The sequence below is a fragment of the Macaca nemestrina genome, chromosome 4 (assembly GCF_043159975.1).
Source record: "Macaca nemestrina isolate mMacNem1 chromosome 4, mMacNem.hap1, whole genome shotgun sequence".
Taxonomy (NCBI): domain Eukaryota; kingdom Metazoa; phylum Chordata; class Mammalia; order Primates; family Cercopithecidae; genus Macaca; species Macaca nemestrina.
Window position 1 is genome coordinate 70423760 of NC_092128.1, and position 18669 is coordinate 70442428.

The 18669-nt window shown below is 39.7% G+C and overlaps 2 protein-coding genes across 5 annotated transcripts in view; one reads left to right on the forward strand and one right to left on the reverse strand.

Annotated features, from left to right (window-relative positions):
* The window catches only part of LOC105475476 (cyclin dependent kinase 14), a 594776-nt gene that overhangs the window by 205285 nt on the left and 370822 nt on the right, over positions 1–18669 (forward strand). The window lies entirely within an intron of this gene.
* On the reverse strand, positions 729–1647 carry LOC105475475 (nucleolar protein 56-like). The gene has a single exon (XM_011730737.3). The coding sequence runs from the start codon at positions 1340–1342 to the stop codon at positions 767–769; it is 576 nt and encodes a 191-aa protein (XP_011729039.2). The 5' UTR covers positions 1343–1647; the 3' UTR covers positions 729–766.

Sequence of the window (18669 nt, forward strand, 5' to 3'; positions counted from 1 at the left end):
ATGAGTTCATGTCCTTTGCAGGGACAAGGGTGAAGCTGGAAGCCACCATTCTCAGCAAACTAACACAGGAACAGAAAACCAAACACTGCATGTTCTCGCTGATAACTGGGAGTTGAACAATGAGAACACATGGACACAGGGAGAGGAACTTCACACACTGGGGCCTTTCGGGGGATGCGGGGCAAGGGGAGGGAGAGAATCAGGACAAACACCTAATGTATGTGGGGCTTAAAACCTAGATAACAGGTTGATAGGTGTGGCAAACCACCATGGCACATATATACCTATGGAACAAACTTGCATATTCTGCACATGTATCCCAGAACTTAAAGAAAAAAGGGCCATAGTGGTTTCTGAATGAAAAGAGTTAGAGATCACTGGTGTGGTCATGGAAGAAATGGGATTTGGACTGAGGCTTCGAACGCAGGTAGAATTCCTATAAGCATAAATAAACAGAGGAAGACATAACTGTTAGGGCAGCTGGCTGGAGTAGGACTAGTACTTCCACTCCGCACCACCCAACACCACCACCAGTTTGGCTGGCATAGAGAGAATTAAATCTCTTGCTAGTAGGGTGTGTGGGTTGCTCCTGAAAGTTTTCTAATGAAAACTCTAGCTGCTAAGGTGTTCACTGTTATTCTAACAAAAAGATAATCTGGGTATTGTTCTGTGCAGTGCCAGTTTCTAGGACTTATTTTCTTTCTTTCTTTTTTTTTTTTTTGGTGAATTTGTTTTTATTGGAGAACAGGGCACAGGGTGGAAGATGTCACCTTGGGCTATGGTATGTCCCACCTCCCAGAGAATGTCCGTTTGCATTCTGATCTTCCTGGGATGCTTTATGGAACTTTTTCTTCTTCTTGGAGCTGCTCTTGCCAGCTGCCTCTTCAGGCCCACTGCTGACTGGCTCCTCTTTGGAGAATTTCCTCTTTTTCTTGGAGCCACTTCTGTGGCCTGCCTTTTCGGGGTCATTAACTGTTTCCTCCTTGGGTGAAGACTTCTTCCTCTTGGGAAGACTGGTGCTGCCAGCGGTCTCTTCAAGATCACTACTCATCAACTCCTCCTTGGAAAAAGATTTCTTTTTCTTGGGTTTGGAGAAAGAGATAGATGGGTCTTCCATTCCATTCTCCTGAGGAACCTCCTGGGGCTTTTGCTTTTTCTTCTTTTTGGGTTTTTCACTCGTCTCCTCACACTCCTCTGGAGTACTACTGCTGTTTTCTGAAGATGCGAGGGCAAGTGCAGCCAGCCGTTTCTTTTCCTTCTTTAAGCGTTTCTTCTCCTGTTTCTCCAGCTTCCTAGTAATCTCAGCAGCCACTTCCTCTGCCTGAACCATTGCTTCCTTCATGACATCCAGATTCTTTCGTGGTATCTCTCCAGTCTCATAGAAGGACAGTCGCTCTTCAACTTGTTCTCGAAGCTTCTCCCCAAATACACTCGTGGGCACCTCAGAGAAGCAATCGATTCGTGAGGCAGTACTGCATTTGTTTGCCAGGTATCAGGAGATGCGGCCTTTGTTCTTGGCAGCTGCTCGGCCAATGAAGGTGGAGTGGAAAATGAGTCCATATTTTGGTGTGTTACCCCTTGTCTTCAGGGCTCTGGAGACTTGGTCCCTTTGCTGGGCCCTGGGAATCACTCAGACACCAGGACTGGCCATCAAGACTTATTTTCTTTATACTTGTTGTTTGTTACTATTCCTTTTGTTCTTTGGGCATGAGTTTAATTATTGACACTGGATCATTAATGTTGCCAGGGCATTTGAGATGATTGGTCAGGAGACCCAGGGATCTGTAAGAAAATGTCATCCTGGGAAAGAGGAGATAGAACAAGATATTGAAGACTGTCCAGTTCAGGGATATTAGTAAATTCTGAGAAAGATTTGAGTATCTTCAGCGAGGGTGAGTTTGAGGTTGATAGGACTGCATACAGAAACAGGGAAGTCAGAAGTGGCTACAGTTTTAGGTCCAAAGTGACTGAATTCATGTGATATGTACGGAAACTGAGGTGATAACCATTTATCCCAGTAAATCACTGAATCTGAGCATATAAAAGCTGAAAAGAGCATTAGTGATGATGTAATCTGTTCCCACCATTTTACAAGAGAACAACTGAGTCCTAGAGAGAGTAGGTAGTTTGAACTACCAAGATCAGGAGTGAAAGTCGTGTGAGTCATCACTGTAGAGAAGATGTTCAGAGATCTGGCAGTGAATCACTTCTTTAAAATACAGCTCTCACCGCAGATTATATCTGATCTTGGTGTGAAGCGCCAAAAAAAAAACCACGTCATTCAGATCTCTATGTATTTTATATTTTCTCCTGACATTTTGGAATGTGGTGGAACTCTTCAAAAGACCATCAGATAATTCCTATTTTAATTTTATAAAAGGAAAATTAATAGCATATGTGGGAAAAATGTGCCATATAGTATATTATGGGAAAAGTGTAGAAGTAGAGAGTTAAGGGAAATTTTAGTATGGGTCATTTATATATTTTGGACACGTGCCATTTCAGTCAAGTCCCTGAGTATACCCGTAAGAATCGAATTGATAATCGTACTTTTAAAAACCCTAGCAACTTGAACAGGACCCAAGAAAAACAATTAAAGAAAATAATAAGCCAGAACTTGGCAGTGGTTCTGTTATCTGTGAGCTTGACACTCTTTCCTTTTTGTCCTAAAGTTTCAGACTGGAATGGGCAGGAATCAGCAGCAGGGGTCAGTTTTAATGATGCTAACTTGGTTTCACAAAAGTATTTAGGATTATAAAATTTTCTTAATAGAGACTGAGATTAGTTTTTCTGTAGGGTTTTTTGTTTGTTTGTTTTAAGAATTGATCCAGTTGAACAGTAGATTGGTGGAGCTGACTTATTTAGAATGACCTGTGTAATATTTTTTTAAAGTTCTAAATGCATAGTAGTCACTTAGTAAGTGGTTGTCTCTGTTGTTACTTTCTAAATGCCTTTAATTAAATTGTAAGATTGTAAGCCATTAGGAAGCAGTTCAACATTTCTACTCTCTCAGGGACTTCCAAGGTTTATTTGGATCTGGAGTAGCTCTTCTCCTCTGCCTGTTTTATGTTAACACATTTGGGTTATTCCAGATGGTTCATGGTGGGTAAGAGAACCAATCTCCCACCATCTACCCTTTCTAACCAGCAGACTGTAAACCCACAGAATTGATTATCAGACAGAATCATACCTAAGTCCATCTGACTTTTGAAGCACAGCTCTTAACACTAGGAAGTGCCACTTCCCAGAGGCAGGATTATAGAGGTTAAGACTTAACTCTAAAGTGATTTGCTAGTTGATTGGCCAGAGCTGCAGACCAGTACCCCAACTCCTGCTGCAGATTTCCTTTCTTAGTCAAATGCACACAGTCCTCTCTAGCATAACTGTGAATGTGTTAGAAAACAATCAAAACTTGTCTGGCAGTGATTCACACATAACCAATTAAATCCTGGAAAAATGGATTAACCAGATATTAAACATTTTGCTGTTTCATAGGCAATTAATATAGTGGAACTTATTTACATCACACGTGATGGAAAAATTAGTGCAAAAGAAAATATTTTTAAGTTGTTACCTTATCGGGAGAGCTAAATCAAACTGAAAATGAGAAAACATGAAAGTTCAACTGTCAACCACACACATTTGTTTACGTATGGATGCTTAAATGTTTTCAGAATTGGGGAATCACTGGCAGTTTAGCTACAACTTGAATAACTGTACTTCTAGATACTTCTTAAATTCCCAGAAGATTTCTGCCTCACTAATAGCTTATGGAAAATACTTGGCCAATAAGCCCCTGCTATTATAATTTCAGATTTACTGAAACTATTAAAAATGAAGTCAAAAATATTCTGAATAAGCAATGAGTGATAGTAAATTTGGTTTATTAGGAATAATTTCCTCTCAACTTTGAAATTTATGTATGTTATGGAAAATTACTGGCATTGAATTTGCAGTGTTTAATAGGAAGTCCTGCCTTCTTTAAGTAAAACATTCATTAATCTGAAATGTTTTCCATAAAACAAAGTCTTAAAACCCACAAAGAGCAAATGACCAATATTTTCTCTCTGTGTGTGTGTGTGTATACATATATGTATATAAAATTTGTTACTGTAACTTTTTATTTGCTGCCATAATATTATACATATTTGCTGTATTTGGAGTAAAAATATGACTTGAGAAATATATGGGCATTTTTTTTTAATGATTTGATAAACCCGTGTATTGCTTTTGGGCTTCATAAAGCATCTAGGCAAATTCTTTAAGTACAGTGTTATATTGTTGTGGTCTGTGCGTGGAGTTGTTACTGGAAACTTTATGTGTCATTGGAGAGCAATACATAGCCTTTTCTATTTCAGAGATGAAGTATAATACAAAAGCAGATTTGAGATGACAGTCAAGAACTGAAATTTTCAAACCTCTAGACTTTTTGAATGAAGAATGTGTATTTTTCTTTGTTTACAGTGAAGTAACTGACATAATTTGTTATGCATATGTGATCCAGAAGGTATCTAGCAAGTGTTCTTTAATGCTAATATTTCCAGGTTACAGTTCCTTTCTGTTTACATGCACATAAATATGCACATTGACACATTTCTGCAAATGAAATGCCTATTTTAGGTAACTCATGTTTACTAACTGCAATTTGTGTTTTACATTTCCCTTTGGAGATTTTTTTTTAAATTTCATGGAAAGAAACATGTAGAAAATTGTGTTCTTTTTAATTACTGTAGGCCCGATTGAGTTCATGGAATGACCCTAAGCAATTTGTATTCTTTAGAGAAAAGAGAGAAGACATTTCTTGAAGATTTTAAATGGTCATGTAAAAATGCATATATTAATGTAGAAAACCAGTTTTTTGATAGCTTTCAGTTTTGTGAGAAATGTTAACCTTCCTCCAGTAGGAAGAGGAGGATTTGCAGTACTTAACATTTCCTTTTTTCTGAATGGGCAACAGAGTTATCATCTTTTAGACAATTTTGGTAAAATAATTTAATCAGGACTCAATAAGTTAAGAAAGTAACAGTAATTCAAGCCTAGGAATTAATCGTCTGTAGAATTGTTCAAATAAATACTAGAATGTTTTAAAGGTTATCAGTGACCTTTCCAAATTTTTGGTGATCCTTAACATCATTTTGTCATTTGACACCATTTGATACTACCACTGAACAACTGTCTCTTTCCGTAGTTTCATTATGCCACACGTTCCTGAGGTTTTTGCATCCCCACCCCCACTTTTTTGTATTTGAAGTTCCAAGGGTTGCCAGATTAGATTTTGTATGCCCATTTAAATTTGAATTTCATATAAGAAGTTAATAATTTTTTTAGTGTAAGTATGACCCTGGCAGCATTTAACTGGGCATCCTGTATTTTTATTTGCTAAATATGGCATCTTGAAGTCCTTTCTCTTCTCTAAGAAGGTTTTCCCCTCTTTCTGCTTCCTTGGGCATCCCACCAATCCATAACCTTGATTTTCTTTACCTCCTCATGAGAGTGCATTGATGTGGGTTGGCTCTATGTCCCCACTCAAATCTCATCTCAAATTGTAATCCCCACGTATCAGAGGAGGGGTCTGGTGGGAGATGATTGGATCATGGAGTGGATTTCTCCCTTGCTCTTCTTGTGATAATGAGTGACTTTATGAGAGCTTTTGGTTTAAAAGTGTGACATTTCCCTGCCTTGCTCTGTCTCTTCTGCCACCATGTAAGATATGCCTTGCTTCTCCTTCACCTTCTGCTGTGACTGTAAGTTTCCTGAGGCCTCCCCAGCTGTGTGGAACTGTGAGTCAATTAAACTTCTTCTCTTTATAAATTACCCAGTCTAATATAGTTCTTTATAGCAGTGTGAAAACAGACTAGTACATGCATCTAACCTTATGGAACAAGTTGTCACCTCTTTGTGCTGATTTCCAGCCCACATCTCTAACCTTGACTGATTTAGCCCCAAATTTCAGAAAACCTCCTACAACTCTAGTTGCATGTGGTGCTGCTGTCTCCAACTAAACCATGACCAAACCGAACTCTGTTTTGAATGCTCCAGACCAAGTATCCCATTGCCTTCAGGGTTAACATTGTTTTCATTAACTGAAAGATATCAGTTTCTCAGGTTGTCTGTGCCAGGGTCATGTTAGACCCTCCTCACAAGACATCTCTCAACATGTTTGTAGAGTTTTCATCAAAATGGCTACCACTTCAATGTGTGCCTTTTCAGCTTCATTGCTGTTATCCTATTCAGTTATAAAGTAGTGATGGTTCTTGGAATAGATTTGTTTCTGGGCCCTTCTGATTATATGTCCCTTCTTTCACATTCCTCTACATTCTACTGCTAGATTAGTCTTCTTTCAACACAGTCTCTTAGATCATGTTCCCTGGAAACCTATGCTGCATGCAGGTTTATTGGAGAATGATTCAGGAGACACAGCTGTAAGGAAGTGAGGAAGGCAGGGTTGGGCAGAGAGAGTTGATCCACATGAAGTTGTACCTAAGACCTCAGGTGATCCTACAGAGTGTTCCACAGCTGGGATTAACTTTTAGATTTGCCAAAAATTGAGGCCAAGCGCCAGGCCATTATACCACACCATGCTCTCCTGAGTGACCTCTGAGGTCCATTTCAGAGGCCCTCTAATTTCTTTGCTCGTGTGGCTGTCCTTTGCTCTGTAACTGCCCTATGAGTCTCCTCCTCTCTGCCTCCTCAAGGGCCTGGCTATGAGCAACTCACCCCATGAGAGGAGGCAGAAATTGGGGGAGGCTTCCGCAGCTAAGATCTCTTTCCACCAAATGATACAACTGTGAAGTAGCTGAAGAATGGGTCTGTTGGCACCAAAGAGGGTTGTGAGCTGAGCTCCACGATGTTTACCACAATCACTGTCGACATTTCACTTTCCTGCTTAGAGACCTTTGGTGGATTCTCTACACTGCTTTATCAAGGTAAATGTTACTATTAGATTTCAAGGGTCCCTTCATTATCTGACCCCACCTTGCCTTGTCACTGAACCCAATTTCTCCCTATATTCAGTGTCTCCTTCTAGTCTATTAAGGGTTACTCCAACCTGGAAGGTCTGCTCTTTAGCTTCCTTGAGACACCTGTCCACTCATTGTCCATGCTGTACCTTCGTTCAGACCTCAAGCCTTTGCTTCTGCTATCCTTTCTTCTGGAATGTCCCCTCTTCTCTAAGTCTCTGTTCATCTTTAATCCCCCGTGGGTGAATCAATCCTGCTTATTATTAATACTGTGCAATTCTATTGTTCATTGTATACTAGCGCTTACTTTTTCATTAGCTCCATGTATGCTGTTCTTGTCTTCAGTAGTTATTTTGGAAGGTGAGACTTTTTTTTTGGTATTTTTGGCAGCATCTAGCAGAATTTTAGGCTCATAGTAGTGAATCAATGACTATTTTACTCCTTGATTATATTTGTATGTGGCACGTCCAAAATATTAATACTGAGAGTGGTGAGATAAGATGGAGAGAGTTTTCTAGTAAGATTGTATTTGAGCTCAATTGGTGAACTTCCCTGAAAGAATTGCAGAGTTTCATGTGTGTATCGGTTTGGGTGGCTCCTACATGGACAATCTGAAATAAGAGCATGAATTAACAGCTGCTGTTTCCCTCTCCTCTTATCTCAGTTTAGTCTCCCACATCGTGCTGGGACCTTTGCAGACTTGGAGTCTCTACTATGTGATTCCAGCCCACTTTTGGGAGTTCACTTCCTGTCCTGTTGCCCAGTGCTGTGCTCCTCTCCACTCCTTGCCTCCCTTTGCTGCCCAATAACTCTCTTCCCTTATCTGCAGAGCAGCCTTTGCCCTGGACATTAGTGCTGTGCTCTGACTCTTCTTGGCCAATTCTCCCCTTCAAAACTTAGGTGGATTAATGAATGAACTACATTTACATACAGCAAAACATAATGTTGGCTGAAAAAAGGCAGACACAAAAGAGCATATAATGATTGTTGCTAAAATGGACAAAACTAATATCTGGTGTTATAATCAGGATAGTAGTAACTTGTGGAAGGGGCAGTCTTTAGAAGGGACTATGAAAAGGCTTCTAGAATGCTAGGAATCTTTTATTTCTTGACCAGGTGCAGATTCCATGGATGTGTAATGCTTGCACTGTGTACTTATGATTTGTGCTTCCTTGTATGTGTGTTATACTCTGACAAAAAGTTTTAAAATCATTTCTCGGCTTGGTAAACTGATCACTTTATAAACTCTCCAGTGAACAGGGGCTAGTGAGTACTAATTGGGAGATAATAGAAATAGAGGAATCATAAAGTTGGCCCTCTGTGTCCACCCTCTTTATGGTGATTCTGGGGAGGACTTGGAGGCTGTCAAGCTCATCCAGATGCTTCTGGATATTAGCATACAGTAATTACATTCATGTTCAAAGTCTTACATTTTTCTTCTAATAGAGCCAAGCTACCAGATTATTTTTCTTTATGTCATGTTAATTCCTTCTCCCCAAAGGAGATATCTACGCTTTATCTTCAGAAATAAAGAATAGTTGATTTTGCATTTTGTTAAGTATTCTAAATAGAATGACAATTTCTGTTTTGAGAAGTAATTTCCCATTGAATCTTCAAACTGACTGGGAAAGAAAGATTGAGGTAGAGGTAACAATTCTGATTGTTATTTCTCACTACATCCCTCAATTTGAGGGACAAAGGCTTCCAGCACAGAAAGAAGAAGCCCTGTTGGGTTTTTTTCACTTTGACATGGGTGGTGTAAATTAATGTGATCAAATCGGAAATGTGCAGGAACAGAAGTGCATGCAGCAAGTTGTAGTAGGAGGGAGTAGGTATTTTGGATCAACCAAACCTAGTCTCCAGGCTGGGCGCTGACACTTAGTTAGTGTGTGAACTTAGGTATACTGTCTAACCTTTCCTCGAACAGAGTGGTAACATGCCCTCTCCCTGTGCCAGGTTCTTGTGCAGACTAGACACCCTGAGTATGAAGCTGCAGATTTGGACTGTGATGGTTACTGCCATTGTGACATGGGACTAGAACAGAGAGGACACACATTTTTACATTGTTGTTTTGAATGCACAGTATTTCGATATTCTATATAGATGGCACATAGTAGGCACTTTTCATATGTCTGGGAAGTAAAAATAAATACAAGGAAACAATTCCTGCTCTCCAAAAAATAACTCAAAATTTTGGGAAAGAAAACAATTTTAGGGCCATATATTGGCAAGTAGTACAAAATCTTTCATAAATACAAAGGGACTCTGAAGCGAATGAAGATGCTTGTGATGTGAACTTTGTCAGGAAGGGCTAACAGATGTAGGTGTGACTGAAGCTTAATTTTGGAAAATCAGTCATAATGACAATAGACAATGTTGATTCTACATGGTCTACATTCGAGCTGGGCACTTGACTTCCTGCTTTACATGTGTTATATCCTCTGATCCACACAACTACTCTGGGAAGAGTAGCTGCCAGCATGATCTCCATTATAGGTGAGAAAACCAAAGCTTCAGGAGAAGAATGTCACTTACCAAGAGCCACACAGTTAGTGGAATGGGGCAGGTGTCTGTATCCAAAAGACCTTGTAGCCATCTGCATCATCCTAAGAGTGAACATGGTGTTTGTAGGGTATGGTACCAAAGTGGTTTTGGAAACAGTTGCTCTCAGGAAGCTGTGACTCAGTTGGAGAATTAATAATTCTACCTCTGTAGTCTTAAATCTCAGCAGAAGAGTAGCTCACAAATGGTTATATCAAGGAGGGGGAATAATGTGGATGTGGAGTGAGAACTGGTTTTAAGTTGCTGCTACTCATTATGTGTTGTGCAGCCCTGGATAAGTTACTCAACAAAACTGAGCATCTGTTTCCTTAAAATATCCTTAAACAGGGGAGAGAGATAATATACTTTACTATTTTTGCTCTATGGGGCTATTGTAATGATCTGGTGGATTTATGAAATTGTCAAGTGCTGCAAGGCAAGTTATTTTTGTTAATAGTTTAAGTAATAGATGTGGTGATGCTAATACTAATATGATGATATAGCATTATTTTAATAACTTAAAATAATAATAAAAATAGACAATACTCGCTTGGAGTCAGATGGCCACAGGGATTTGAATTGCCTTTTGCTGGCAATATTTCAAATACTTGCTGATGAAGTTGTTGTGGTAAATTCGTAGTTTGTGTCCTTGGCTCAGACAAGCAATTAAATTCTCCTCAGGAAATTATGAAAGGTTGCCTTTGGTTGTACAGCCTATGCTGTTGAAATTTTGGCTTCAGTTCAGGATTCATGGACAAATTAACATCTGAATCACTTGAGACCTTTTCATGAAGAATAGGATTATGCATATAACTAAAGCTTATGTGCATAGCTAAAGTGACTTGAGTTTCACAATGAAGCCGGGAGATGGAGACTGTACTCCCGTACTCTGAGTCACCTGCTGCAGGGCAGCCATCTATGGGGCTGTGATGGTGTTTATATGTAAGTGAGCATCTGACTTGGTTGGAGCTTGCTGATTTAATGGAGGATGCCTCCAGTCTAGCAAGTGAGGTTTGTAAAGGGCCCCGTAGGACCCTCCAGGAAAACTTATGTATAAAGGAGAATTATACTCATTTGCAAATCATTTAAGTAAAATGCCCATGAAAATCAGTAATACCATAGTTTGTTTCTAAAAAGTAAACCTGAATACTTTTAGAGGGACTTCAGTGCTAGAAAACATTTATTTCCTACTTAGAGTGGTCATTACCTTTGTCTGCCTTGCTGTGGTATAAGTAATGTAATTGTATATACAAACTGTTATCGTGATGGGGATTATTATTAATTTCTTTGTATAACCTTAAAAATATGGCTTATTATACAAATTTTACCAAATATAGTTCTTACTAACATGATTTCAGGGTAGTGTGAAGCTGAATTTTAGGGATTTGGGAAATAAATGTGAATTATTTTTATTAAGCTGTTTTGCTAAGATGACTAATTCTGGTTGACAATTTCTGTATCATAGATCTACTTGTTATTTAAAATTTTTATTACTCATGTTTTTGAAAAGATTCTTTGAGGATAGATTAAGTGAAAATGACCACACAGAGTAGTGTGGTAGTTGTGTCTTTTTTAGTCAAAAATTTCTAGCAGTTTTAGTTTTAAAGATTTGATTAGTCATCTGGATAGAAATTTCAATAAATTGCGTTTGCAATTATAGCTATCTTAGAAGAATTTCTTCCAGAGAAATTGAGTAAGAATGCCAATTAATTCCAGCTGTTGGAGTGAATTGTATGTAGAATATCTATGAGTTCAACCATCAGTAAACTAGGAGAAAACTCTTAAATGTTATAATTTCACAATCAAAAACCTTTGTAACCATTAGTCCACTCATTAGACTGAATTACTGAACGAAGCATTAGTTTCTTCAGTATTTATTTATTTATTTATTTATTTATATTTATTTTTTTGAGATGGAGTCTCACTCCTGTTACCCAGGCTGGAGTGCAGTGGAGTGATCTTGGCTCATTGCAACCTCCGCCTCCCAGGTTCAAGAAATTCTCCTGCCTCAGCCTTGCAAGTAGATGGGACTACTGGTGCCCACCCCCACTCCTGAGTAATTTTTGTATTTTTATTAGAGACAGGGTTTCACCACATTGGCCAGGCTGGTCTTGATCTCCTGACCTCGTGATTCGCCCACCTTGGGTTTCCAAAGTGCTGGGATTACAGGCATGAGCCACTGCGCTCGGCCTCTTCAGTTTATTTTTCAAGAGCTCAGTATCCCTGGCACTGTTGGCCATCTCTGTGGAGATACTAGTTCTAGTAGGAAGGCAAGGTTGGGGGAGTTTTTTGTTTTTATAAAAAGGCTTAATTTTTAATTAAAAAAAATTTTAAAGTATGTTTTTTCATTACACTTGCATAGTCAGTTATGTGTGTGTGTTTTAATTGACTTTATTTTTTAGAATTGTTTTAGGTTTACAGAGAAATTGAGTAGAAAGTCCAGGGATACCATATACTTCTTTTCCCTGGCACACAGTTCCCTTTATTATTAACATCTTGTATTATTGTGGTACATTCATTACAACTAATGAACAAAATTTATGGATTAATATTATCTAAAGTGCAGAGCTTACATTAGGGTTCACTCTGTTGTATAGTTCTTTGGGTTTTGACAAATGCATAATGTGTGTATCTACCATTACAGTATCATGCAGAATACTTCCATTGCTGCCCAAACCCCCCACCCCGGCTGCCCGTCCCTGTCTTCCACCTATTTACACCCTTCTTATACCCATCCCAATCCCCGTCAACCACTGATGTTTCTGTCTCAATAGTTTTGTCTTTTCTAGAATGTCATACAGTGGAACCATAGACCGTATAGCCTTTTCCTATTGGCTTCTTCCACTCAGCAATTTGCATTTAAATTTCCTGTATGTGTTTTTATGAATTGATATCTTTTTTCTTTTTGTCATGGAATAATATTCTATTGTGTGGATGTACCACAGTTTATTTATTTATTTACCTGTGGAAGGACATCTTGGTTGCTCCCAAGTTTTGCTAATTATGAATAAAGCAGCTATACACATTCATGTGCAGGTTTTTGTGGGAATGTACATTTTCAACTCATTTGAATACTTAATTTCTATTTACCTATCATTGAGAACAAGTAGACACTGAATATATAGATGAGGGTCAAGAAAAACACACCATTCCTGTGAGAGTAAGAGGTAGTGGAAGATAGAACATGGAGGGTTTAAAGTATGGGTCCTGCAGAAATGCCAACCTGTCTCCTGCCAGGACCATGGGGAGAAACTGGGAGGACATTTTTCTTCTTGGTTACATTTCAGAATAATCTAGAGGAGTACCAATTAAACAGCCTTAATCAGTTCCAATTTTTGAGCTAGTTAGTTCAATTCTCAGAAACACTTTTAAAATACATTTATAAATTTAATATATTTGGTTTTTTAAAAACCTTCAAATGCCTTGATCTAACAACCAGAACTTCTCCATGTAATAGCTTAAATCGCTCTTCTTGTAAACCCAATAAAACAAAGTTTATAAATGTAGTTTCTCTTAAGTATTCTAGTATTAGTGGGAACCTAGTAAAATTCTTTTATGTCTTTCAATTTAAAAATCACAACTAAAAATAAAAGAAATTGAAATTACGTACATAGTCTATTACTATATCAAACTGTCTAAACGTAATACTTTATCAACTAAGTATGAAACCTGTCCAGATGATTACACATTGATTCCTAAACTTAACCTCAGAGGTTTAAATACTGTGCGTTTGCTTTAAAATCATCATGTCTGTATTTAAAACTAAATATTTCCAGAGTCCTTGTCACCCAGAGTGATTTATTGTTCTCATTTCTGGAAGTGGTATTGTTTTATACAGTGGGTTAGGTAACTTACCAGCCAGTGATCTGAGACCTGGTGGAGATCTGCCATGTGGACCCAGCAGTAATCTCTCTCCCAGCCATTGACAGATGCCCGACACCACTTTGTATAGCCAATATCACTATCAGAGGATTCTAAGTCTCTACCTTTAAGCAAATTATTTTATCTCATTTGAATCTGCTTTCTTCTGAATCTGGAGGCACCTAACTTCTTTCAGCTAATCTCTTTAACTTCTCATTGAATTCTCTATTTGTTTAATATTTTTTTCCCTATTGGTTAGGTTACAACTCTTAAAACTTTTGAAATCTAATATTACTGAATTCTCCAGATCTCTCACACCTCTGTCTCTGTAGCTATACTGCTAAGATCTTGCTAATGACAGCTATGTCTAACTGAGTTTCCTATGGAGACACTCATCTGCTTGTTGAATTACTTACTGACAGAACAGTAACCATGAATCATACGTATTAAGGAAAAGTAAAAAAATTATACTCTTTTACAATTCAGATGTTTGAGGTCTCTGTTGACATATTCTATATGAATGTATCCTGTATGTGGCAGAATGAGTTTCAAATACAACTAAAGGCTTTTAACAAAAGTTTCATTATGAAGTACTGTATTAGTCCGGTTTCATACTGCTATAAAGAACTACTGGAGATTGGGCAATTTATAAACAAAGGAGGTTTGATTGACTCACAGATCTGCATGACTAGGGGAGGCCTCAGGAAACTTATAATTATGACAGAAGGGGAAGCAAGGCACATCTTACATGGCAGCAGGAGAGAGAAACAGAGAGTGAAGCGGGAAGTGCTACACTCTTAAACCATCAGCTCTTGTGAGAATTCACTCACTATCATGAGCACAGCATGAGGGAAACTACCCCCATGATCCAGTAACCTCCAGTGACCAGGTCCCTCCAGTGACAATGTAGGTATTACAATCTGAGATGGGATTTGGGTGGGGAGACAGCCAAACCATGTCATTCTGCCCCTGGCCCCTCTCAAATCTCTTGTCTTTCTTGCATTTCAGAACCCATCATGCCTTCCCAACAGTCCCCCAAAGTCTTAACTCATTCCAGTACTAACTCAAAAGTCAAAGTCCAAAGTCCCATCTGACACAAGCAAATCCCTTCTGACTATGAGCCTGTAAAATTGAAAACAACTTAGTTACTTCCAAGATACAATGGGGGTACAGGTGTTGGGTAAATGTTCCCATTCCAACAGGGAGAAATTGGCCAAAACCTAGGGGCTACAGGCCCCATGAAAATCTGAAACTCAGCAGGGCAGTCATTAAATCCTTTTTTTTTTTTTTGAGATGGAGTCTCACTCTGTCTCCTAAACTGGAGTGCAGTGGTATGATTTTGGCTCACTGCAACCTCCGCATTCCAGGTTCAAGCAATTCTCCTGACTCAGCCTCCCAAGTAGCTGGGACTACAGGTGCATGCCACCACAACCAGCTAATTTTTGTATTTTTAGTAGAAACGGGTTTTGCCATGTTGATCAGGCTGGTCTCGAACTCCTGACCTCAGATGATACACCCACCTCGGCCTCCCAAAATGCTGGGATTACAGGCATGAGACACTGTGCCCAGCTAATCATTAAATCTTAAAGCTCCAAAAACAATCACTTTTGACTCCATATCTCACATCCAGGGAACTCTCATGCAAAGGGTGGGCTCCTAAGGCCTTGGGCATCTCTGCCTGTGTGGGTTTGCCAGGTAGAGCCCCCATGGCTGCTTTCATGGGCTGGTGTTGAATGTCTGTGGCTTTTCCAGGCATATTGTGTAAGCTGTTGGTGGATCTACCATTCTGGGGTCTGGAGGACAGTGGCCTTCTTACAGCTCCACTAGGCAGTGCCCTAGTGGTGACTCTGTGTGGGGGCTCCAACCCCACATTTTCCCTCTGCATTGCCCTGGTAGAGTTTCTCCATAAGGACTCCTCCCCTGCAGCAGACTTCTGCCTGGACATTCAGGCATTTCCATACATCGTCTGAAATCTAGGTGGAGGTTTCCAATCCTCAACTCTTGTTGTCTGCATATCCATAAGCCCAACACCACACGGAAGCCTCCAAGGCTTGGGGCTTACACCCTCTGAAGCAAAGGCCCAAGTTGTAACTTGGTACCTTTTAGCCGTGGCTGGAGCTGGAGTGGCCAGGATGCAAGGCGCACCATGTCCCAAGGCTGCACGGAGCAGCGGGGCCCTGGGCCTGGCCCATGAAGCCATTTTCCCCTCCTAGGCTTCTGGGCTTGTGATGGAAGGGGCTGCTGCAAAGATCTCTGAAATGCCCTGGACACATTTTCCACATTGTTGTGGCTATTACCATTCGGCTTCTTTTTTCTTATGCTGATCTCTGCAGCTGGCTTGAGTCTCTCCCCAGAAAATGGGTTTTTCTTTTCTACCACATGGTCCGGCTGGAAATTTTCCAAACTTATTTTCTGCCTCCCTCTTAAACGTAAGTTCCAATGTCAGGCCATCTCTTTGTGAACGCATATGACTCTACACTGTTAAGAGCACTCAGGCCATTGCTTTAATGCTTTGCTGCTTAGAAATTTCTTCTGCCAGACACCCTAATTCATCTCTCTCAAGTTCAAATTTCCACAGATCTCTAGGGCAGGAGCAAAATAAAACTAATCTTCTTGCTAAAGCATAGCAAGAGTGAGCTTTACTCTAGTTCCCAATAAATTCCTCATCTCCATCTGAGACGATTTGAACCTGGACTTCATTGTCCATATCACTGTCAGCATTTTGGTCAAAACCATTCAATAAGTCTTTAGGAAATTCCTAAATTTCGCACAACTCTCTGTCTTCTGAGCCCTCCAAACTGTTTCAGCCTCTGCCCATTACCCAGTTCCAAAGTCACTTCCACATTTTCAAGTATCTTTATAGCAGTACCCCACTCTCAGTACCACTTCTCTATATTAGTTCATTTTCACACTGCTATAAATAACTACCTGAGACTTGGTAATTTGTAAACAAAAGAAGTTTAATTGACTCACAGTTCAGCATGGGTGGGGAGGCCTCAGAAAACATATAATCATTGCAGAAGGTGAAGGGGAAACAAGGCTCATCTTACGTGGTGGGAGGAGAGAGAGAGAATGATAGGGGAGGTGCCTCAGTTTTAACCTACCAGATCTTGTGAGAACTCAACATTATGAGAGCAGGATGGGGGAACCTCCCCATGATCCAGCCATCTCCCACCAGGACCCTCGCCTTGACACATGGAGATTACAATTTGAGGTGAGATTTGGGTGGGGACACAGAGCCGAACTGTATTAAGTACAATTTTTAGATTAGATTTTTGGGACTGACTTGACTCTTCAGCCCCTGTATCTAGTCCATCAGTACATTTAATGGCTCCACCTGCAGAATTGATCTGGAATCTGACAGCTTCTTGCCACTTCCTTGGCTGCCATTCTCTCTCACTTGGGCTCTCTTGTTACATTGACACTTGACTTTTTTTTTTTTTCCCACCCTTTTCCCCATAATATGTCTTCCACATAGCAGTTAGCAGATTGTCATTCTACCACTATCAACACTCCAGTAGCATTAGTCATAATAGACTAATAGGCAGATTCTTTACCTGTATGTTGTAGATCCTGGCTTGTCCTCAAACTCATGTCCCATCAGTATTCTTAGCCACACTGGTCTCCTTGTTTTTCTTTGACCTCATGGCACATGAGGTTCCCCCTCAGAACCTTTGGACTTACTGTGCCTCATCTAGTAACTCTCTGCCCTCTAGTATTATTAGCATGTCCCTCTCCCTTGTCCAGTCAGGTCTCTGCTCAAGAGATTACCTCCTCAAGGATGTCTTCAGAGACTACATCTGACCATTTTTTCTGATTTAAACTCCCTCTCCGCCCCTCCACACATCCTACCCTAGTTCCAGTCATTCTATGGCCTCTTCACTGACTATTTTTATTTATAATACTTAAAAATAGCTGGCATTGTTATATATGTGTATTTGTTTGTTGTTATAAATTTAGTGGTATAACCCCAGCACCTAGAAAAATTATTGGCACCAGTAAGTGTTCAGAAACACTTTCAGGAGTAATCTTCTGTAGGAGTAGAAGGCGTAATCTCCCCACCATTCCTGCTGCTTGTAGCCCTCCCCAGTGATGGAGGGGCCCAAGGGAAAGTTACACATAAGAGAGCCTGATGAGAACACTGTTATTGGACCCACAGCTGATTGACTTAGGCTTCCTAAAGTAGCTTGTCATTTTTAGCATGGAATTTACATTAGACATTGCCAGTTACTTTTTTTTGTAAAGCCACTGTACTTACAGTTTACAGTAAAATACCTACTTGTTAAAAGAAGATATGTTTAAAAGGAAAATACCTGAAAATCCCTTACATAAATTTGAAATTTTAAAAGAGCCAATCAGCATGGAAAAAATGAACATATTGTTAAATATTGAAGTATCATTGATAAGTCTTATGGTTGAAAGTGCTATACAGTGCAGGAAACACATTTCCTCTACATTATCTTAAGCATGGGTGTGGGCTGGAGGTCAGGTTTAATACAAACACTTTAGCTTAAGAACATAGGTCATGAAAGGAGCTTATGTAAAAGGCTTTGAAGTTCTTATAGAGGAAGTCACTCAGGGTAGTGGGTTACAATGCCTTGAGTAGGTCAGTGGAGATGAGAAAGTCACATGGCTAGGGCCTTGGTGAATGTTTCTGGGACCATCAGTGGTATCTGCACGATCTCTTCTCATTCTAGCAGCCATTTCCCACATCCAGCCATCACCTTGTCACCCACCATGTCAGCTCTTAGCCCTCGACTCTGTTTGCCATTGTCTTTTCTTCAGAGAATTAGCAGAGTAGTTAGATTGGGTTATTCAGAATCACCAGGTCTGGGCATAGCTTCAGCATTTCCACTTATGGTTTCATGAGCTCATTTTGTTTTAAGTCTCATTCATGTTCTATAAAGATGGGGATGCTTCCAACTATTAGTTGATTGATATTGAACACCACTTCATTTCTAAAATTTGTGAAACCATTAGTCACACAATGGCTATAATATGAACACCATGTAAGGGCTCTATGATGGTAATTCTACAATGTATTTGCATGTCAGAATCCCTTGGGGAGCATTGGGAGCATTTATAAATGCACACACCAGATATACTGAATCAGAATCTTTGAGGCTGAGGTACAACAACCACATTTTTAAAGTTTCCTAGGGACTTTGATATGTTTTCCTGTTTGCAGCCACTCATCTGGGGGCACAAGAAAAGTTTTAAGGTGTATTTTCTGTCTTCAAGACTCTTGTGTCTAGTTTGAAAATGAAAATGAAAACAAATGGCCCAGTTAGACAATGCATTGGAGGTG

Bases quoted from the DNA above. Each gene is read 5' to 3' on its own strand.
- LOC105475475 (XM_011730737.3), bottom strand. From the start codon at position 1,342: ATGAAGGAAGCAATGGTTCAGGCAGAGGAAGTGGCTGCTGAGATTACT.